Source organism: Cuculus canorus, chromosome 16 (assembly GCF_017976375.1).
Source record: "Cuculus canorus isolate bCucCan1 chromosome 16, bCucCan1.pri, whole genome shotgun sequence".
NCBI lineage: Eukaryota > Metazoa > Chordata > Aves > Cuculiformes > Cuculidae > Cuculus > Cuculus canorus.
The window spans coordinates 16,529,422-16,552,804 of record NC_071416.1 but is presented as its reverse complement, the minus strand read 5'-3'; the positions used below and the strand labels follow the sequence as shown (position 1 = coordinate 16,552,804).

General features: G+C 39.5%; 1 protein-coding gene across 8 annotated transcripts in view; it reads left to right on the top strand.

Annotated features, from left to right (window-relative positions):
• The window catches only part of STAU1 (staufen double-stranded RNA binding protein 1), a 37,164-nt gene that overhangs the window by 6,303 nt on the left and 7,478 nt on the right, over positions 1-23,383 (top strand). For 3 of the 8 annotated variants that reach the window (XM_054081395.1, XM_054081391.1, XM_054081393.1), the window contains 12 exons: positions 4,166-4,442; positions 5,251-5,375; positions 7,385-7,541; positions 8,688-8,826; positions 9,576-9,741; positions 15,421-15,519; positions 16,842-17,072; positions 17,620-17,763; positions 18,574-18,720; positions 19,502-19,574; positions 21,622-21,941; positions 22,668-22,790. In XM_054081395.1, the coding sequence (XP_053937370.1) occupies positions 4,250-4,442; positions 5,251-5,375; positions 7,385-7,541; positions 8,688-8,826; positions 9,576-9,741; positions 15,421-15,519; positions 16,842-17,072; positions 17,620-17,763; positions 18,574-18,720; positions 19,502-19,574; positions 21,622-21,941; positions 22,668-22,790 (1,917 nt within the window). In that variant the 5' untranslated portion in view covers positions 4,166-4,249. Of the gene's footprint in view, positions 1-4,165; positions 4,443-5,250; positions 5,376-7,384; positions 7,542-8,687; positions 8,827-9,575; positions 9,742-15,420; positions 15,520-16,841; positions 17,073-17,619; positions 17,764-18,573; positions 18,721-19,501; positions 19,575-21,621; positions 21,942-22,667; positions 22,791-23,383 lie in introns of those variants that run through there. The other 5 variants (XM_054081394.1, XM_054081397.1, XM_054081399.1 and 2 more) reach the window with 4 other exon arrangements.

Genomic DNA, 23,383 nt, shown 5'->3' with positions numbered 1-23,383 from the left:
TCACAAGGACAATATTCTAGCACAACACTGTCTCAATAAAATTTAAAATATTAATGTCTGAGCTAGCAAGAAGTGAGTGCAGAGGAGTGGGAAAGGAGCAAGTTATTTGATTAGCTGCTGGCTAAGATGGTGCGAGAAAAACATTTGTTCTTTTGCCTGAATTTTAATGTTTGTAAGTGGCTGCAAGACCTAGCAGTGCTTCCAGTGTTGTATAGAGGTCACTGGTTTGTGCTAGCATTGGCCTTGAGAAGTTTCGAGTAGGTAGCCCCTGGTTACATGGTAAAAGCACTTAAATATTGGCATCTCTATTTCTCTCTCCACCGAAACAGCCTTTATAAGCTGTTAGCCTCAACTTTCTAGATTATGGTGCTTTTTCTTGGATAGTTAGGATTTTGTAAGCCTGTTATAGTGTAGAGGGCATATTACTTTGTAAAAGCACCGTAAACCTTTTTATAATCTCCAAATAACCTGTAATTAAATGTGCAGTGATGAACAGTGAGTTCTTACACCCTAGTGAAACGCTTCACGCAGATCAACTGCAGTATTGCAAACTTCACAGGCAGCTGAATACCTACAAACAATATTCTGGTTTGTTTTGTCAGACTGTTCTTTGCAGTTGCTTGTCAAAGCCCGAGCTAAATGATTTTACAAAGGAAACCTAATGTATATTTGTATAGATAAACTTGTATAATCTTACAAGTTACTACCTAGTGTCTAAAATTGTCAGAAATTGGTAAAGTGGGATTTCAGCAATTCACAAGATGTTTTTAATGCCTGCTTTACTTTGGTTCTGCCTGAATTCAATCTAATGAGCTCTGAAATAGTTCTGAATTGGTGATAACTTAGAGGGTGTAGATTCAGCTTTTGATGTGAGTGTAAAAACATGTGAAATTTGTGTCTTGGTGAAGCAGAGAGCAAAACCATGATATAGCAGATTATGTAGAAATGATGTAGCGATTTGTGTAGAAACAAGCATTTTATACTCACTTAGGTTAAAAATGATACATTCATTGGAGTAGTTTTATTTTCCTTGCAATTCGGTTCTCTTCCCTGATAATAAATTTCTGCTCAGCTGTGATGAAGGAGTGGCTTGCTTGGGTACGCAGCTCCTTGAATGCTTGGGGGTAAACCTTGAACGCAGTGTGTTCTACAGGGTTCAGATTTCTGTTTCAAGTACAGATGTAGCTTATTGATTCCTTACAATTTCTTTTCGGGTTGGCATTGTAGCTGTTCTTTCTTCTGCCTTTAGAAACAGTCATGGAAAGGAACTCTGCACAATCCTGTTGAGTACATCGTTTCTTTCTTGCTAAATGAATGGCTCCAGGGGCCAGGTATTTGTGGGGTGATTTTCATCATCAAATCATGGCTACACTTATAAATGCAAAGCATTTTGCAGATAAAGGTTGGTGGGATTGTTGCTGTCTTATAGATGCATAAAGTGAGCTGTGCTTAAACTCTCAGTATTTGGTTTCTTGTGAGGTGTGAAGTCTTGTGAATCTCCAGAAGGTACATAAAGGACTCTTCGAGTTTGGGGAAAGACTAGGGGGAGGTCACATGTTGAATTCCAGTGAGGTGTGCTTCAAATGCCCTCTGAGGTCCTTGCTTAGTCTGTTTAGATGTGAAAGAGCAGCCGGACTGCTGCAGAAGTTGGGCAGTGGGTCTGTGCTGAGAATAAGCAGGTTATGAGCTGGGGACGTGTCGGCAGCATTTTTTTTTTGTCTGGTTGTGGAATGTGAACAGCTGAAGTCTATTCGAAATTGGATCAGTTTCCAAAACCTTCTTGTTTCAAGCACTAGGATGTGACCTCAAGTCTTCACAGATTTTTATGCATAATGGCTGACTCGTCTGTCTTGAATATTACTCTAAGCAGAGGTGTTTGAGGAAAAGCTTCTAACTGAACACTGATGGCCATAACTCCTGCTGGAGAGGCGGCGAGGCAGAGAGTGGTCTGAGCTGTACCAGTGTGAGGTTCTCTAGGACTCCGCAGTAAATATAGAAAGTGAACTAATAATATCCATGTCAGGGACTTCCCTTCTTGGGAAAAAGAAATACTAGGGATCAGTATAGTGTTCCCTGCATTGTATGTCTAGAAAACCACGTGAACGTATGTATTTTGGAGCTGAAATTCCATGTTCCCTAAAACCAGGTGATGGCAAATAAATGAAGGATAGTGCCTTGCTTTGAAAGAGGCAGAGCTTTCTGAGAAGAACTTCAGACTTCCTTTCCAGCACGGTCTGAAAGATCCTGATGCTGTTGCCATCAAAAAGTAAAATTCTGGTGTCATCTGCTCAAAATGTGTGGATTAGAAACCGTTTGTCTTCAGTTACTTTGAAGGGCATTGTGCTTCAGCAGGAAAGGTGAATTAGCTTTTTTTTATTGCACTGCAAGTCTTTATAGTCTTTTTCAGGCAATTATTATTATTGTATTATGTTTGAAAATGTCCAGTGTTTCTAGAGATGCTCCTGGGAATGAAACTCAGTGATTATAAAGTTATTACCCTGGAGTCTTATTCTACATACTTTTCATCTTTGTCTTACAACTTCACGGAGCTCCTTTAGCTAAATGCCCTCATACCCTTTGCACAGTTAGAATGCCCCCAATGGGCAACTTCTGCAAATTTAGTAGTAAAATATAGGATTTGTTTTGTGTATAATCTACGTGTAAGTCTTCTGAACTAATAAGACCTGAACTAATTTTGCTCTCTAGTAAAAAAAAGAATAAATATTTATGATGTTTTTTCAAAGTGAAATATTCCAGATGATAGATTTGTTGGTGTATCTGTTGTGCCCCAGTACCTTCTTTTCTCTCCTCTTATTTAATTAAGAAATAAACCTTTGTATCCATGAGTGTGTATGCCGAGATTCTCTTCTTAGGTTTGTTTTGTCAGTAAGTAGCTAAAAACTTCACTCTGACTCATTGCTGCTGCTCTCACATTTGGAAGTCCATTCACAGGTTCAGAATTTGAAGCTTACAGAACACTACTGGAGTTGTGTTGCTACTAATAGCTCCCTGCTGGTATCTGAAGCCGGGATTTCTCTTTTCCCCTTTATCCATAAATTATGAAAGAGTAAACCTTCTTTTGCTGCCCTGATCAAATCTGTAGGTGACCAGTGTATGCGTGCATGCCTTTGTGTGTGAAATGTATTTATTTGGCTGTAAAATTCATTTTTAATGAATAAATTGGTCTGTGGGTCGTAAGTGGATATGGGCAGCTGAGCTCTGGCAGCAGCGACAGCCTTCGAACCAGCAACCTGTTAGTGTATATTTAGGTTTGACTGCCTAAGCAGGAAGATAGTGTTGCGTCCATGAGTAAGAGAGCTCTAACACTAATTTGTGGGTGGAGGAAAGATCTGTCCCAGCACTTCACATTGGCTGGTGCAAGTTCATCACTTGGACGTGTTTGTTCTGAAATGAACGTGGATGCCTACAAGCACTTCCAACACTTGTTTACAGCATTGCAAGGCCAAATAAGTCAGTTGGTGCTTGAACTTTGGCTGGGACACCTTCTGACTTAATTAGAAGTAACTTGTAAAGCACATGTGGCTTATAAAGTTTATGACTCTTAGGCCTTCCTTTTTCCCAGTCATGACTCCTTTGGCGTTTTCTGCTGGCTGCTCGTTGTGTTCCCCTCACAAATGTTGAGGCGTTCTGGGTGATCCTCGGGGGGGAAAGTATGTGATTGTAATAAAGGGTGCGTGCTCTAAATAGTTGTTTTGTGAAGGCTGCATTTATTGCTTGCCCTTCCAAGTTACGATGTTAACATCAGATGGTAGAAAGCACGAAATGTAATCTGTTCATGAAAGCTGCTCTTTGTGTAGCGTGTAAGCAGTGGCTGTCAGTTCAAGTAACTGGATTTGCTTTGTAAAGTGGGTTCAGTGATGGGGAAAACAGATGGGTGGTTGATCTTAAATGAGCAAGCATAAATAAAGCTGCTATACTACTCTTTTATAAAGGGAAGAAATGGGAAACTTAAATGATAGGGCATAAACATTGAAATGTACTGTTAAAACTGGATGTGTGGGTGACTTGTTGCATGCAAAATGAGAACAATGGATTCTTGATTTAAAACTTTTTCTCCTTTTTGCTAATGGAGAAATAATTGCAGTAGACTGTTGATTAAAAGATGCTAAATAGTTGTAATCTTTTTCTCATCTTTACGTTTTAGGTCAGCGATTTGGCTTCATCACACTGAGTTTGCCTGCATTCAAAGCTGTTTACCTACAGTAATTTGCTCTGGTTGGAAGTGAACATGTCTCAAGTTCAAATTCAGAATCCTTCTGCTGCCCTTGCAGGGAGCCAAATACTGAATAAAAACCCATCTCTTTCACAGCCTTTGAGTATCCCTTCTACTACCAGTTCTTTGCCCTCTGAAAATGCAGGTAGACCTATCCAAAACTCTGCTTTACCCTCTGCATCAGTTACATCCACCAATGCAGCTGCAGGTAAGGTTGAGTACCAATAAATGTACACATTCGTAGTGTTCGCAGTTTGGCGTGATAACATTCCTGATGTCTTGCACCTACAAATACTTTAAAAGTAGTATTTATCAAACTACTGCTGTAGTACTGCTTTCTCTCTATTGAATGAAATGTTTGAGGCAGATAGAAGCATACTTTTTCATGAAGTTCTAATAAATAATTGAAACGTTTGTAATAGCAGAGAATATTTTAAACTGTGCAACATTGACTGTTTTAAACATTCCTATCCATCTTTGCTGCAAGCAGCTTGTTTTAAATATAAAAAAATGTTAGAAATATTTTTAGTTCTATTATCTTCTTTTATGACCAGTTCAATAATAAATATATTGTGCTAACAAAATATAGTAGAGCAAATAAAAGGTAAGAAATAAAATAGATAATTGGGGGAAATAGGAGAAGGAAAACCAAATTAACTGACTTTTTGAAATTATCCAAAGCAATGATGAATACTTAAAAGATTTGCTCCTTGAAACAGTCTTCATAAGATGCAAGCCAAATGCAGGAGTCCATACTCCTGGCTTGCATTAAAAAATTAAATTTGATGATGCTTCTTTTAGGCGTGTGCTGTGTTTGGAAGTCCCAAAGTTCAGGAGGTTCTTGCCAGTTCGGCTAATGAGCAGAGCTATCTATTCTGGGAAATCTTTTCTGAGGAGTGGTGTGTTGCAGACGACCAAACACTAAGCCAATGAGATGATTTTTTTTTTTTTAATTGGAGATTGTAGTAGAGTTTATAGCTACCTGTTCATTTATCTGGTTTTATACAATCTTTCAGCTCCTTCAAACATGGCAAACCCCAAAGAGAAAACCCCCATGTGTCTTGTGAATGAGTTAGCCCGTTTCAACAAGATTCAGCCTGAATATAAGCTTCTGAGTGAGCAAGGTCCAGCTCATTCTAAGGTAAATATTCATATGTGTTTCTTATTGCTGCTTTTCATGCTTCTCACATTTCATAAGTGGAAAGGCAGAGTATGTGCTTTCACCGCAAGGTAATGCAGAACAATAGAGAGGAAGGGGAAGCTCACCAAAGTACCAGAGGTAGGGGAGTGCGCAGCTGTTATGTGTGATAAAAAGTTGACTTTTCCAAAGTATTTAAAGATTGAACTTGACCTGTTCCCTAAAACTACTTAGCTTTTTTGAAGAGTCATTTGTGTTAGCTCCGTCATGAGTTGCTTGGCTTTGATTTCCATTTAATCAAGTAAGGTTTGTACCTTGCAGTCTTTGCTAAAATATTTGGTTAAATACGGGTGATCTTTCTACAGTCACTTCCTAGTAGCATGTTAAGCTTTAGTTCTACATCTTGCCCATTCTGCAATTTTTCTGTGTTCTTCCTGTGGTGCATTTTAATATTTTGAGGTTAATCCCACCAATTTAAAAGATGAAAATAGTTTCTTAGTCCAAATTATCTCATGGGTTGTAAGAAGATTATGACGGTCTACATAAGGAGTTGTAGTGCTTTTCTCTCTCTGTGGTTGGTGATGTACAAATCTATATTTGTTCATATGCCCAGAGTAAGTTTTACTATTCAATTTTAGAGTCATTCTTTCTCATGCACGTTATAACTGAATGTTGCTTTACTGTTACTCTGTTTTAGTTGTAAATAAAATGAACCTTTCTATCCTAATTGACCGGTATTTGGAAAACGAGGATCTTAGTATGTGGTCTTCAGTGCCTGCAGTACAGCATGATTGAACGGCACTGAACATTCACCTGTTCTGGAGCAGTTCCTTCAGCAAAACAATCTTTAGTTCCTCACCATGGGAATATCAGAATGCCTAGGGCAGAGCAGCACATGGTGCACATCCCATACCATGGCGTATCTCATGTCAGAATCTCAGTAATAGACAATTCCTTTGGTGTTCTGCTTTTCAGGAATACAGCAAACATACAAGCAGTTTGTGTTAGTTCAGAGAACGCTGAAGAAGGGAATTTTAGCATTATCATAGAATTGTATAATGGCTTGGGTCAGAAGCGACCTTAAAGATCATCCAGTTCCATCCCCTGTGCACTATTAAACTTTTTAATCCTCATTGAGATCTCTCTTGCAGGAGAACTGAGGTCAAGGCATACAAGGAAAATCAGTCTGGGATGCCTCTATTTAATCTGACATCACCTCCTTAAAGTGTTTCCCAGAATTGTGTTTGTTGTATGTTAGAGGAATTGCCTTGGAATTGAATAATTTTAAGAGTGAAAAATCTTTTGGCCAAAATACATGTAATGTCAGCTTCAGTGTGCAAAGGAGGCAAGGTTTACACTTAGAAAAATATTGTAATAGCATTCAGAGCATCTGTTCACTTGTGTTTTCATTCTGATTTAAATTAAACTTCATTTAATTACTAGGGAGACCTTGGCTTGCTGTTTGATTTATTTGTGAAAATGTAGGGCAATATATATCCTTCCTTATCACATGTGCTTGAAAATGAAGTGCCACAGAGCTTTGCTCTGTAATCAAATAGCCTCGTGCTCACCTGTGGGCATGTAGAAGATTTTATGGTGCAATGTGAACTTATTTTTCTTCAACTGGCTGAAAAACAGCATTCTAAAAACCCCGCAGCATTAAAGCAAGAATTGAGTTATGTACCATAAAAAGTGTAAATTTCAAGGTTGTTGTTCAGAGCAATGTTGGATGCCAGCTGTCTTTTGTTTATAGCCTATGTGATCTCATGCGATGTGCAGGATAGTTACCAGCTACAAGTATTGTGAGATTCTTATTTCAGTGATCAGGGAAATGCTATTGAGGTCCAAAATGTTTAAAATTAAGAGATGACATGCTAACTGAGGAAAGCTTTAATTACTGTCTTCTCAGCTTCTGCATCACTGTAAGACTGATTTAGTAGACCCTCTGACACAAAACAATTATGTGAATTCCGAAACAGCCCATAATAAAATTAGTGTTTTCTGATTTTGAGGTGTTTACAGTGCAGCTGACTCTTGGGGACCAGCACTGGGAAGCTGAAGGAACTAGTATTAAAAAAGCGCAACATGCGGCAGCTGCCAAAGCTTTGGAAGGGACAAAATTCCCTAAGCCTACAGCTCGTCCATCTCGTAGTGAAGGCAAGAATCCAGGTATACTCCACAACTAACTGATTTAAAAAAAAATAAAATACACTTTTCTGGTCCTGGTATGTATTTTAAAGTTGTGTAAGGATAAATAAAAAAAAGTGATTCTGCATATTTTACAATGACAATTGTCAGGTTTTGTGAGGACATCATCTTGATTTAATGTTTGATCATTGTAGGCCATGTAACTTCTTAATAAGATGATTTTTATTTAAAGCATAAGTTTTTTATCAAAGCATTCAGGCTTGAAGAAGCTACTGCTTAACCTCCTTATTTGTATGGCAAAATTGGGTGGAATCCTGGAGAAAATGTTTATCCTCCTCTTTTTTTTTTAAGTAAGTGAAAAGGAAATCCCAAGGGGAAAAAAACACAAGGAATTTGGTCACAGCAAGGAATAATCTTGTACGTGGACGTATTAGAAGCTAGCAATTATTAATTTTGTCTGTGAATCTGTTCCATAATCTAATTTGCTTTTGGTAATAGCCTTAAAAGAAAGCCCTCTTGTACTAGAGTACGCCCTGGTTGTTGCACCAGTGAGGCCTGTGGTAGAAAAAATGACCATTTACCTGCCTGTTCTCTCTCAAATGAGAATAGTCAGTGAGTCAATTGTTCAGCCGCACCGAGAGAAGCGTTGATAGTCCGTAGTAGCAATATACCTTCCTTTTAAAAAGGCCAGTTGCAATTTGAAAGTGAAGAGTCATAAAACACCTTCTGTGTTTGCTGTTTACTGAGAATGATCAAATGTTTCTCTTTGTACTCAATGACCTAAGAAGGGATATAGCATTTCTGTTAATTTACTTTAAAAGTAAATTGGGGGAAGAGAAATTTCTGTTCTGCAGACCACATTGTTAGATGCACTGTAAAAATAGATCAGTAGCTTCACGAGTTTAAGGCAAAATAAAACAAAAGCCCCCAGCAAATTCCCTTTTCTTGTAACAAGATTTGTCACTGCTGTACTAGGACACTGATTTCAAATGAATCACATGGACTTGTTTTCTTTGTGTTCGTTAGTGTTTCAGAATTTATTCACTTAAGACACTGCGTATGGCAAAACTTGTGCTCATTTTTCACCGCTTTGAGACAGCATAATAGTTTATATTGTTTCAGTTCCCTGTGACAGTTGGACAACTCTTTGTATTCCTTTTTATTTAGACAGTGTAACCCCCACAGTGGAGTTAAATGCACTTTGCATGAAGCTCGGAAAGAAACCTATATACAAACCTATCGATCCCTATACAGGGATGAGATCCACTTACAACTATGCTATGAGAGGTGGTACTTATCCTCCACGGTATGTGTTGTTTAATTTTTTGGTTTTGCAATCTCGTATCTTTGAATTTCCGCTCTCATCATCCATGTTGCTTTGATGCTTTCTCCTGAAAACTGGCTAAAAATACAACATCCCTTAAAGAGAGATTCCGCCTGAAACATAGCCAGCTTAGGAAGCCAAAAGTTTTGATAAGTAGACAACATTAGTATCTGTAATTTGTCTTACTTAAGGTTATTTTTTCTTTGGGGGGAAGGGGAAGTAGAGGAAAAAGGGAACTGAAACAAATGATGAAGTCTTTTTGACAGCATTTGGATCTAGTCAGCTTCATGAAACAAGCAGATAAATGTTAGCTAGATATTTCTTGCATTTCCTTCTTGTGTAAAAGAAAAAATTAAGAAGACAGTTTGATACTTTTTCTAAAGCAATTGTATTTAAATTTTAAGCTTCAGTTTGAAGAATTTATGTAAGCATAGGTACTGAGAACTCACAACTTAATGGGCTACCAAGTCTATAAAAGCACAGTTACGTTCTTTCCGTGTTCTAGTTGGTTAGAAATATGTTCATGTTGTAAACCAAAATGTTGATAATCTGTTTCAAAGATGTCTCCAGAAAATGTTTTAGACTTTAAATGAAAATTTTGCTTTTTAATCCTAGTTATTCAGTGCTGAGTTGTGGTTACTGATATCCAAGAGGTTCATCCATGTGTAACTTATGTTCCTGTTTACCTTGTAGGCCAAGATATTTGCTTATTTAAACCTCTCTCTTTGCAGGTACTTTTACCCATTTCCTGTTGGGCCCTTACTTTATCAAGTTGAGCTTTCAATTGGAGGGCAGCAGTTCCATGGGAAAGGAAGAACAAGACAAGCTGCTAAGCATGATGCAGCCGCTAAAGCACTGAAAGTTCTGCAGAATGAGCCTTTGCCTGAGAAACCAGAGGTGGGAATTAATCTCAGTGTTGTAAGCATAAATTGCTGAGATAAACTAGGATATTGTTGTAGATTTTTTCCTAACTGAGAGGAAGATGAGTTGTGATATTTAATTCTGTGCTATAGTGTTGACCTACTTGTGTCAACAGAAACACATTGATTTAAAACCATAAATTTCTATGGAACTAGAGTTTTCCCAAATTAAGTTATATTAATCATTTTGCTGTCATATTTTTTCCACAGCAGTGCTATAGACCTCTGTCAGATATGAGCAGTGGAAACATAGATAGAAACTAATATCTGATCAGGTACCGATCATATACAAACTTCTAAAGAAGTGTGTAAATGAGGTACTTGCATTCCAGTATGGGCACCATAGAAATCGGACACGGGTTTGTTTCCTGTGAAACATTCCTGTGTGATTTTGGAAAGAACCACAGAAGTTCTGGAAGAGCAGGAAGTTCAGGGAAGAAGTAAACTCATACACACATTTTGATCTGAATACAAGAAGCAAATGTTTATCCCTCCATATCTTTATAGCTGCCCAGCACTTTCCATTCCAAGATGCTGTTATTGGGGTTTTTTCATTCTTTTTTAAGTTGGGCAGGTGGTCTCTGTGTCTGCACAGGAGTCACTCGTAGCCTTTGGGGCTGTTTGGCTGTGTGCACCCTCTCTGTATGTGGTGGCTGACAGCTTTGGCTGTAGGCCGCTTCAGAGAGTGTATTTAGCCTCTCCTTTATGGGCTCATTATACACGTGTGACTTACAAGGGCTTGATGTTAGAGCTAAGAGCAAGAGTTCTCGTGATGTAGTCCATGCTGGCATCCAGATGCTGCTGAGAAGGCAGCCGTGCAATACAAACCTGGAAGCAAGAGAGACTAGGACATTGCCGGAGAGGTGGAGAATGGGAAGCAGAAGTTGGACTGGTAACTTCAAATCTGGGGAGCATGAGGACTTCCTAAATACACAGTCTGGCTACATGCTGAGAAAGAAGGGAAATAAAGGATTAGGCAAGAAGGTAACAAGGGGTCTGAGACTGAGGGGAAAAAAATACCTGGAGCTACCAAGAGCGTGAGGACTGGGGAAATGTGTTGTGAAGCCAAGGGACATTGAGTTAAAACTTTGCTCTGATAAATAAGCAAAAACACTGGATCTGGTGGTTCAGGGAAGAGGCCTAGGGAGGCAGTGGTTCAGGAAATTGAAAGCTCTCCTGGAGGAATGTTGATTATTGGATGATGGAGGGTGATAAGAGTAAAGGGGTTACAAATGCTGTTGGGAAGAAGAAAGTGTTGGTGGGAATGGAAGCTGAAAGAGTGGAGATGAAAGAGTTCTGCACTGAACTGGTGATAGGCAGAGTGCGGGCAGGGGCAAACACGAGTCTGCCAAAAGGTGAAGCCTGCAGGGGATGTTCCCTTTCAGTGTAGGGGAACCCCAGATTCCTGACTGTTGTTCTCTGTCAGTGATGTGTAATATCCTCTTTTTGCACTTGCCCTTCTAAAAGATAACCTACTGTCATCAGCCACTTTTCCACCTCAGGTAGCAAAGTTCTGTGTACTGGACCCAAGGAGTCCCAGCTCTGCAGGAAATAGTAGGATCACATATAACTGAATCCTTTTCACTTTTTCAGAAGTGCTTCTGTGCAAGTGACTTGCTGAATATTTGTAGAGTTGTGTTTAAGGTTGAGTAACATGATGTCTTCAGAACAAACACTGCAGTTGTCTTTATTTGACCACGTATCCTTTCCTGTAGGGTGTCTCATTCAGTGCAAGGAGTGTAAATCGAGAGACAAAGGAAGTAAACCTACAGAATCTCTCCTTTTTCTTCGATTTTTAAGGGCATAATAAGGGAAATGGTATTGTAAACGATGCAAGAAATTGCAAGAAGGGAGAATTGTTTTATGGCTAAAGCAGCTGCAAGCTTATTGGGACCTGAATGCTGTCTTAACCCTGCTTTATGTATGCTGGGCAGGTCACTTAATTTTTCACAAGAAGCATCCATTTGTCATTTTGTTTTTCTATTTATGTTTGACTTGTCCACAAAATGAAGTGTAAGAAATATAGCTATGCTTAAGGAGAGCAATCCTTTGAACAGTGTAAGTGGTTTTATAGGAAGTACTTGGATAAGATCTTTAATTTGAAGTTTAGTACTTGGATGATAAGTTCATTAATATTTTTGGCTTATAAATACTGTAGTTTTAGGAGTGTGTAAGGGAATTACTCTTTTTGTAATGGTGTTTTGCAGTAGACCAGAGGAAGATTAAAATAAGGAAAATTTACCTGCTGAGCACTGTCGGTACTTGCAGTCGGTGAGGCAAGGTCCTTGAAGGATGCAGTAGTGCCAGATCATAAAAGTTGCTGTGATAATGTGTCTGTCCAATGGAAGCAAATAAAGATTTCACAAGCAGATGTAATCCTGATACTTCCTACTTGTCCTTTGATGTTGCCAGGAATTTTCCTTCTAAATGTAGTTATTTTTGTCTATCCCATTTGTGTGTGTGTTTGTAAACAGAATATGCTTAAGCTTTAACTCTTGTAGTTTTGAGGGATGGGTAATTTTTTAGATTTTTTTTTATTTTATAAATTTTTGTATTTACAGTATTTTATTTTTAATTTAATTTAGAAAGTATACTGTACTTAAGAAGGAATAATTGAATAAAATTATTAGATTGTAGGGGTAAGAATGACCATTTCCCACACCTTCTCAGACTGCAAATCCAGATGCAAGTGGCAGGGAAATAATTTAATTAGGTCTCAGCTGGACAAAACCCTGCCTGAGCGACCCAATTTAAGTATGAAGTCTGCTCTGCTTTGAGTGAGAGGCTGTAGTAGGAGACCTCCGAAGGGCCCTTCCACCCTAAATATCAGCTGCTTTTTATGCCATTAACATGGAAGAAAATAGTCAGACTGAAAGCTGTGTTGAAATCAGGGTAGTTCTAATCAGCAGCTTCATCATTTCATGTTTTCATCGTTTGCTCATAAGCAGACTTTGAGGAAATGCTTTGAAAGAGTTCCTAGGAAAGGACAGATCCCTCTTTAAAGTAGTGTAGTGAGTCTTTTAATCTCACTTTTGTATCCTTTTGTGCTTTTTTTTTTTCCACTTGTTAGGGATGAATTTGAATAATTTGAGAGCTGAGAGTGGTAAATGCTTATATTGTTGGTGTCATTCTGATTCAGAGGCATAGATTGCTTGGAGAGGTTACTCGATGCACATGTGGAATCCCTTTAAAAGCAGATCTCATAGATTATCTTGAGGTGTACAGGGAAAGGAGAGTATGTGTATGATTTTTTACTTATAAAATAAACTGATCCAGAACTCAAGTAGAAGCAAAATACTCCATAAAATAGCTACAATCTGTTAATTGTTATTTCGCTGTTAATTGTTATTTTCCTATTAATTCACTCTTTTTAGATAAAGACAGTGAAGAAAAGTACCTATGTTTTAGACTGTATGAACAGACTTGGAAGATCAAGAATATCCACCGTAATACAGCAAAATATTCCATATTATTTATTTGTATTCTCTTGAAAGGATATTAAATGGGGGAAGCTCAGTCTGATAAAGAGAAGTCCTTGTCATTTTCACAAGGAAAAATGTTGGAATTTGAAAAAACTAGAATATATCTGAAATTATATAGAGGGAAAAAATATTTCTAATTGAAGTGACTCTGCTGAAGTTTTGACAGTAAAGGTAGTGATGGATCATTCCTAGAGATGCTGGCGGTAAACCAGCTCTAACACCTAAATCATAATAAATTAAGACCTTAGTAGTTCCACTATTTTTTCTGCATATATGATGCTATTCCTTTGGAACTTACCGCTTGCATTTGAAATAGGTTTTAGAATATGATGAGCAAGATTCTTGGCTCCTGTATTCAGTCTTCATTTGGCCAGTTTTCACCTATGTTGTTGCTCTGCTGAGGTACAGCGTGGTTCCCATGCTGCAGGGGTTGCCTCCAGGTTTTCTCACATGGTCTCAAGCACAAGGCATCTGTCTCACTCCTCTGAGAGTGGGACCAGCATGTGCTCTGGGTTTTTGCAGACCTGAAGATTGCTCTTTGTACTCTTTCACGTGCACTTGAGTTGGGAACTGCTTGTAGCAGCAAGCTACTGCTTGTAGCTTGTAGCAGGAAGCGTCACAGCCTGGAGATACTGAACAGGAGCTCAGCCTGGAGAAGAGAAAGCTCCAAGGAGACCTTAGAGCGACCTTTCAGTACCTGAAGGGGCTGCGAGAAAGCTGGGAGGGGCTGTTTACAAAGGCTTGTGGGGATAGGACGAGGGAGAACGGGTATAAACTGGAGAGGGGCAGATTTAGACTGGACATTAGGAAGAATTTCTTCACCATGAGGGTGGTGAGGCACTGGCACGCATTTCCCAGGGAAGCTGTGGTTGCCCCATCCCTGGAGGGGTTCCAGGCCAGGCTGGATGGGCTTTGGGCAGCCTGAGCCAGGGGGATGTCCCTGCCCGTGGCAGCGGGTGGAACTGGATGGGCTTTAAAGTCTTTTCCAACCCAAACTGTTCTATGATTCTGTGACCAGAGGCTTTCATTGTAAAGGGATGTGAGGCTATTGGTACTCTTCTGAAGTGTTTGCAACTTTAACTTGAAATACAAGGTCAGCCCATAAGAACAGTGTGAAATCAAATGGGACAGTGGGAGGAGTGGAGATAATTTAATTTTACTCATGTTTTGTTCTGAGGATGCTTTAAGCACTATGGAAAAAAGAAGTTCTTCATATTTTAATCTAACTTGTTAGTTCCAGACACTGAGGATGCTTGCTACTATCAAAACTAGTTTAAAACAATGAGACCTCTCTAGCATATTTCTGCTGCTCCAATAAAATATTAAATCATTTTTGGTACCTGGTTGCATAAGTAGTATTGTGGCATAATGTAATTGGTGAAATTGTTGCTGTTCATCTTAATCTTTCCAATATCACTGCTGGACACTTAGTCTTAAAATTTCTCTGTTGCTGTTACCATGCCTCTTAGTTCATGTTGATCCCAACATCAGTGAAGACATTTTTGGAATCACAATCAAAGTTTTACCTGGATGTACATAGAAGTGCCTGTAGGTAAGCTTCACCTGGCACTGCTGTCCTCCTAGCAGGTGTAAGTTCTCAGAGATTTAAGGCAGGTTCCTGGAAGTATGTTCTTCAGATGAGAAAGAAAAACTGTAGATGAATCAGGTACAGGGGAGCGTGTTAAAAGAGAGAGGATGATGCCAGGGTCGAATTACCCATCCTGTATTCACATTGGTCCCGTTCTCAGAATCTTTATTTTTCTTCCCCTTTCTCTTATCTGATGCTGTCTTAGTGCTTTTGGTACAAATGTCCAATCAGTCCATGAAAATTGTATTTCATAAAGGTACTTCCATTTGAAAATCAGTTCATTTAACACTTCCATTTCTTTTTCTATAAATAGATTTTTAAACCTATTGCCCCTTATTCCATTTGTTCTTTCCTGTAACGAACACATGAAAATATGAAGGTTTGCTAGCTTTTACACACACACACACGCCTCAAATGAGCTGCTTAAGTTTCAGTTCTGTAGTACGTGCGCTGCATTTCTACACATTCACGTAAAGTGGCAGTAAAGGTTAGACTGCTTACGATTTTGAGAGTTCAGTTAACTGGTTGGATGGATAAAATTCGATTTAATAGGATCTTTATTTTAAATAGAGTATGCTTCTTTTAGGTTAACGGAAAAGAACCAGATGATGAAAATCTCAATAAATCTGAAATAAGCCAAGTTTTTGAGATTGCACTTAAAAGGAACTTGCCTGTGAATTTTGAGGTATGTTTATTTTACAAGCTCTAGATTTGTTTTTATTAGAATATTAAGGGTACACATTAAGTTGAGTTTCTTCTAGATAACCCAAACAACTGACTTCTAACATGTCCTGTTAGTTGTGAATACACTTTTACTTTTGACAGTCACCCTGATTGTCTCAGAGCTTATATGGTAAAGGGAAGAAAAAAGGAAAATCCACCTGTTCACAAATTCATGCATTAAATTCATAAGATGAGTGAACAGCTACGCTGTCGTCTGTGCAATCTTTTATCCAAGCTTTTTGAAAACTCAGTATTACAGTGAAGAAACAAAGCACAACCCCACACGAATAGTTAGAACATCGAGGTGCAGAGTTGAGGCAGAATAGTAGAGCTCACTCCGAAAGATATCTATGGAAGTATTTGCCTAATTGAGCACTGATGTGGACTCCCCGCACATTGCAGAATCTCACACGTAGGTTTCTTTTCTTGCCATGAGGTGACCTCATGTGCATCTTACTTTCCTTTCCTTTGGCCTGGCTGCTTGCTGCCTCTTTGCCCCTCCTTGATCATTTCAGTTTTCTTAAATCAATAGCTTCCATAGGAGCATCTCGTGTTTCACTGAAATATTAATTTATCACGCTGCTTTCCTGAGCTGGCAGAGTAACATTTGAGTCAACTATCTGAATTATTATAGTAAGAAAACGCAATTGTGTGTGACTAAATGGCTTCTAAAACCATTCTATGAAAGTTTACACAAAGCTTTCAATTATTGCAGATTATCCTGAGCATCACTGGTAAAATTATAGTCACACAAAGCCAGTTATGGGCGGAAGTTCTTAATTCATTCTTACTTTTTGAGTCTATGGATATTTTGAAGTGCGATCTGTTATGAATGGAATTAAAAGACTAAATCTGTAGTAGGCAGCTATCCCTTAGATGTCTCCAGAATTCTTGATTTCTGAACTAAAACGCTTTATCCTAAAGAATTGCTTTCTCTGTAATGTTCTGTTACCGTAGCATGATGTTTTTAATGAGGTGATGTTAGCTGTGTGGAAGTACAGGCCAGTGGGATAGAACAGTCCTATTCTACTATCAAAAAAGTAAATTAGTAATTATATAAGATGTATATATGTAAATACTATTTGCTGCTTGCTGCATCTGATCTTTTTAACGTATGTGTTTATTTGGGTGGGATTATGTTATTAGAGTAAATATGATTTACATCTCTACTTTCTGGGTTGTATGAGAATCTAAAATCTCTTTATCCGTAGTTCTTGAGAGAAGTTTGCTATAAACAATGTGCCCTACCATTTTTTAATAAGTGTTTATCACGCTTTCACTCAGTTTTTCCCTCTGAAACAGGTGACCAAGGAAAGTGGTCCTCCCCACATGAAGAGCTTTGTAACCAAGGTGTCAGTTGGAGAATTCATGGGTGAAGGTGAAGGAAAGAGCAAGAAGATCTCAAAGAAAAATGCTGCAATAGCAGTCTTAGAAGAACTCAAAAAATTGCCACCCCTTCCTACAGTTGAGAAAATGAAGCCACGAATCAAAAAGAAAACAAAATCAATAGTGAAGGTAAGAGACAAACAGATTGGAAATCTGACTGTTATAAATAATCATCAGCTGAGAGACGTTTTTGAGTTAATTATAAACCCTCTTCAACTGCTCAACATTTGTCACCAGTCTGGTGCTGCAAGTGAGATGGTTTATGCTGCCACTGTAAATGGGCTCTGACACCACTTGTAGATCAGTACCAGTAAATGCAGGATGAAAGAGAAGCATTATGAAAAAATGCATTATAAAAATCAAGCTCTAATTTTCAAACTTTAGGAGTTTGCGTGATTTTGCTTGTGCAAATTCTCCAGCAAGCCTCTCTCCTAATATCACAGGATTAGAACTTGTAAAACCAAACTAGTGGTAGGTTATATGTGGTCAACTGTGGCAGCAGAGCCAAATAAAATGAGTGTTTCTCGTTGGCTGTGACAGTGTTTCATTAAGCAACTTTTATTTCAGTATTCCTTTAAATTCTAGAGATGATTTAATTCAATGGCACACAGCATATTGTCTGTTAAATGAAATATTTACAAATCTTGGCTTATTTCCTAAACATCGTTCTACACAGCTGCAAACAAGTCCAGAATATGGTCAAGGAATGAATCCCATTAGCAGACTTGCGCAGATACAGCAGGCCAAGAAAGAGAAGGAACCAGAGTACATGCTCATCACAGAACGTGGCCTTCCAAGGCGCAGGGAGTTCGTTATGCAGGTGTGTATGGTAATTGCAGACATCTGGTTGCACAGCTGAGATGTCTTTTTTTTTTTCCTTTTTGGCTTATGGTAGTCAGGTTGTCGTGATGATGCACAAAGGGAACAGGATTACAGCCAAGTTTCCATAAAGTTTATTAAGAAAATATCCAGTGGCTTTGTTTGAGGCAAATAAAGGTTTGAGAAAAGCGATCTGAATCATGTTCTTTAAAAAATTGCATAGAGCATCAGAAGTCTGTGTTGTAACTGCCTAATGTTTTAATTAATAGGAATATTAATATTCTGTTAGGAGAGACTGAGCTTCTTATATGTTGTAATGTAGGATTTATTAATGCAAACCTTGGTGTTCTTCCTTCCCCTGAGATTTCATGTGTTGCTTTAGAGTGCTGCACTTTCTTCACCCTGCATTGCAAATCCCAATAGTGTAGTCGTATTTCTAGTACTGAGTATCTCCTGTCCTCCAGTAATTAAGTGCGTTCCCCCAACCTCTCTCCTGTCCTGCCCAAAACAGGACAGGTGGTTGCTTCCTTTCCATTCCATTAGTAAATCTGTTAAATTTGTAACTTCAGCTTGGAAAAATTGTCTGCTATGATACCAGTTTTGAGCATTTAGGCTCTTGCAGCGGGGAGATGATGAAATGTAGTTGTTTGTGTGACTTCTCTTTGGGGTTTTTGTGCTTTGAGTAGTGATCACTTGCTTCGAGTAATGATCACTTTGAGCTGTTTTGTGACTCCTATGAGACAGAGACCACTAGGAAGTGAATCCTCATCCTACTGCTTAAGTTTATTATTTTGATTCTTCTTTTGCCCAGGTGAAAGTCGGTGTACACACAGCTGAGGGAATGGGCACAAACAAAAAAGTTGCTAAACGCAATGCAGCTGAAAATATGTTGGAAATTTTAGGTTTCAAAGTCCCTCAACCTCAACCTCCAAAACCAGCATTAAAGACAGAGGAGAAGGTAAGAGTCCTTAAGAATCAACTGGTGTTTGATACTGCACCAAAACAGTTGAGTTGGAACAACAGCAGCTTTGCGACGCATTACCAGCGCAGTAAATTCACCCTCTCTGCCCTATGGTTGTATTGAGATGACTGGTCTCTAAAAAGTAGTGCATTTTGGATACATTAAGGGTTCAGTTTTGCAAGTAAATAAAATCCTCATCAAAAGGCAAAATGAATGTATTTCTTCTTTATAGGATGCCTCAGAACCTGTAATCAATGTGTTGGTCTTAGAAACTTGCAGATGTGTAGGTTATAGGACTTTGTGGCAGTGACAGTTGGTCACCAATTGCAGTCCAAAGTTTGTTACAGGTCTCTCTCTTTGGGCCCCTGGGCAGGGAAGGAGCCCTGCATTCTGTTGATTCAGCAGGTGCTACCAGGGAGTTAAAACAGCAAGTCTGATTTGAATTTTCTTTCATGTATATGCTCATTTTGTCCAGTTGTCCTCAGCAATGCCAATACCTAAGGTTAGTTTAACTGGCTTTATTGTGATACCTAGTTCTCAAGATCTGTGTTCTTAATACGAGTTCACTGGTCTGTAGGTAGCTTTAGTTGTTCAGTGAATAAGAAACACTGAACTTCTCTCTTCTTGCTAACTATGTAATATTCGAGGGTTTTGAATACTATATTTTTCAGTAAAATGTTGTCCAGTCAGATGATCTGCACGTGGAATACTTTAAAACTTGAGAGGAAAAATGTTTTAAAAGGAAATTTTGTTTGGCTTTTTTCCTTTTATCTTCAAGACACCAGTGAAGAAACCAGGTGATGGAAGAAAAGTAACCTTCTTTGAGCCAGGCTCTGAAGACACTTCAGCTAGTAAGTAACCATACAGAAAGAAGCGTGGCCCTCTTGGTGCGCGCGTGCATGTGTGTGTAAGATCTGTTTCTCCGTCCCTTGGATAATATCACTGTTAACACACTGCAGTGAGCAGGAGGGTGCAGCTGCTGGCCTGCCAACTACATCTACACCTTGGGAAAGCTTTGATTAAATCCCAAAGAGCATTTTCCTCCCAAGCCATACAGTATTGCTTGGCCACCCGCTTGCTTGCTTGGCCGCCCACTCTCAGGGAAGGGAGGAGCAGGCCGAGCCAGAAGCCTGTGTGTGCTGGTGGGTCGGTTGAGCAGTTAGCGGAGGCGCAGCTGCTGGTACCTGCAGTGTTGGCTTGTCTTGGCTTTAATCTGTGTCCAGGGCTTTCTAGGACAAGCGTGACTGTTCAGGACTGAGCTGTTTGTTCCAGGGACCAAGCGCCTTCAGCCAACAGCATGAGTGGAGTGGGGGAAAAGGTAAAGGGAGGAGCGGAGATCAGCCTCGGGCTCAGCAGAACGTGTCTCTGCTATAGGATCCCAGTGAGGATGGGAGCAGATTCCTTGGGAAAAGGGGTGGCGTTCCTGCCACCTGGAAATAGTCTTCTAGATTTGGAAGAATGGTTGCAGGTTGGAAGACTGTCTCAGAAATGTCACACTCTGCCTGGGGCAGAGTGGCAATGGGAAAGTGGCACTGAATTTGTGGAGGCAGAGTTGGCTGTGTCAGGTTTGGTCGTATCACCTTACAGATGTTGAGGAGATAACTGCAATGTGTTGAAGACTGTTCCTGGGGTGAAGATGACAAAGAGTGTCAGTACTAACTGAAATTGGTCTTCCTAAAGCAGAGTTGGAGAAGGAAGGAATGGCCTTGTACAGAACCACCTCTTTGTCTGTCCTTGGTCTCTCATGACTGAGCGCAGGGAACTGTGCCTGCATTTATTCCAGACAGCTGGTGGTTATTGCGGTCAGATCCACGGGTGACTGGCCAGAACGAAACCAAAAATAACCTGGCCAGCACATGTACAGGCGTTGGCTTTCTCTATTGTAAACTGTTGGGAGGAGTTGTGGAAAGTTTGTCTATGGCAACATATTTCTGTTCTGGATAGTATGTTTCAGGTGCTTTATGTGTTTTAAGTAGAACTTCGTTGTTTAAATTGCAAATAGATGGGATTGACTTGGACTTTAGTAGCGTTTCACTGCATCCGTAAGATCTTAGGTAAGCTTCCTGACTTCTTAGTCGAACTCTGCCATCCTTGCTTTCTTCCATCTACAAATTTTCACTTTTATTCTTAGACTTGAAACAGCTCAGTCCTGCTGAACCTCATTTAGCTCTTCTGCCATAATACCGACTCCTCTGTTGATGGCAGTGGCCCTGTCTTCCCCACCTTTCTTGAGTTCATCTCTGCAATTTTCCTCCTCAGTTCTGTGTACGTGAGCTCCCTGTAAAAAGCTGTTCTCACCCCTCTTAAATCCAACATATGCCCTAATGTCCATAAGTTGCTGTCAGTTGGCCATAGTTGGATATTTGCTGTAAACGGTCACTCTTGCCGCTTCATGCAGCGGTAACGTTACATTTAACCTTGCCTACCTGTTCACATTTTCACAATATACAGTCAAAACATTGTGGACTGTGACTGTGTGAACAATATTTAACAGTGGCTCTGGCCTTTCTGTGATTTCATTATTTGTTCCTACAGTTCAAATGGTGTAATAAAACAATTCTGAAACCAAAAGAGGTATTTAAAATGTGGCTGCAAGAGTCTGAGGTGCCTGTAAGCTTGGCTGACTGTTGAAACTGCTCCCAGAGGTAAAAGTGCTCTCGATGGCAGAGGCAGGTGTTGCACTAAATCATTTATTCAGTAAGAAAACTCTGGACAGTACTGAGTCTCTGACCCACCAAAGGCCAGTCAAGCTCGCTTAGTTTGTTAGTGTTTCAAAAGTAACTTGACACATATTATTTTTTCTTAGAGTGCCTTTGATGCCCTCGATGCCTTCCTGTGCCGGCAGAAGGCCTCACAGGCACAGCAGCATCTGTCTAGTGTGCGCATCTCTCTCCTCAGGTAATAAAGAAGATGAGTTTAGGATGCCTTATCTCAGCCATCAGCAACTTCCTGCTGGAATTCTTCCCATGGTCCCCGAGGTTGCACAAGCTGTAGGAGCCAGTCAAGGACACCACACCAAAGAGTTCAATAGGGCAGCCCCAAATCCTGCCAAGGCTACAGTCACAGCGATGATTGCTAGAGAGCTGTTGTACGGTGGTACTTCTCCTACTGCTGAGACCATATTAAAGAACAACAACTCGTCAGGCCACGTACCCCACGGACCACTGACTCGGCCCTCTGAACAGCTGGACTACCTTTCCAATGTTCAAGGAATCCAGGTAAATGGTCAGCTTTTCAAGATTCCTTCCAAAGCCGTCCAAACTGGTAGAACCTGTTGTTTGTTCTACAGCTTTTTTGTTCTGCTGGTGACTGATGGTTTCTGAGGCAGTTGGTTAAGCTGAAATTCCTGTTAATGTTTTACTTCAGCTATGAAATGTACTGACTTTTACAGCTTGCTTTATTAAGTTTTCGAGTGCACGTTTGTGTCCTGCAGCCTCGGCCTCGTTCAGTGCCACTCAAACCTTAGAAGGATAACATTGAAAGCAATAATTTCTGAAAATTGCTGTGATGTGTGAACACAACTTGAACTTGGCTGATCTGGAATATTGTATTTTAATAGTCTTTCACACATTAACATTTGCTGTAAGCTGTATTTTTTCATGTGTTTGGTCCCTTTAGCCAAGATTGCATGTAAGCTCCTCTATTAATACCTTAAAGGAGCTCATTTGGAAGTGTAATAGGGAAAATGTTAAATGCAGATAGATCAGGTCCCAGCAACAACTATTACTGTGGAGCCACATTTATTCAGAGGACTTGCACAGCTCTCACAATTACTAAAACACACTGCAAGTGAAGTCAGACTTCAGAGTAGATGGTTCTACTGGCTGACAGAATGATTAAAAGTGAGGTTCAGGTGCGTGTGTGGGCAAATAACCTATGGCAGTCACAATATGTTTCCTGTACTTGGTTAACTGAAAAGAACTAAATCCTTCTCTTTTCTTTAGGTTGAATATAAAGACTTTCCAAAAAATAACAAGAATGAATTTGTATCTCTTATAAACTGTTCCTCTCAGCCACCACTGATCAGCCATGGAATTGGGAAGGACGTAGAATCTTGCCATGATATGGTATGATGAATGTTGCTGAAATACTTTCTCTTTGGCCTTCTGGGAACTCAGGCATGCAGTGGATAAACCAAGGCTTCGTATAACTGCTGGAGAGCCATCAAATAGATGCCGTACAGTTCCTTGGCTCTTTTTTTGTCTAATATTTCACAGATTGCTGAAATAATCGATTAGTAATCTAATCTAAATAACCATTAACATACTTAACATAGGCTCACAGTTTTGGTCTATGAAAAATGCTTTTGCTTTATTTGCATGAGCACATATTAAAGAAAATGTATGAAAAGGAACTGTTAAAGCATAACAGGACATCAGCTTTTTTCTGTAAACAGACCGGGCTGATAGTTCATTGGGAACTGCAGTGCTTGAGTTCACATTACCAGACTTTCCACAGGAACAGACTCCAAAATGGAAGAAATGCAGTTCACCGTTAGGTAGCAGGAGACACTTCCAATCTGTTAAGCTCCCTTTATAAAGAAGATCTTTCGTTAACATTAGCTGAAATATTTCTGTGTGAAATAATGATTCTTCTAGACTGTAAACTGTAAGGGACTTTGTCTGGAAAAGACATTACGTATTGCTAATGTGTACGCAGT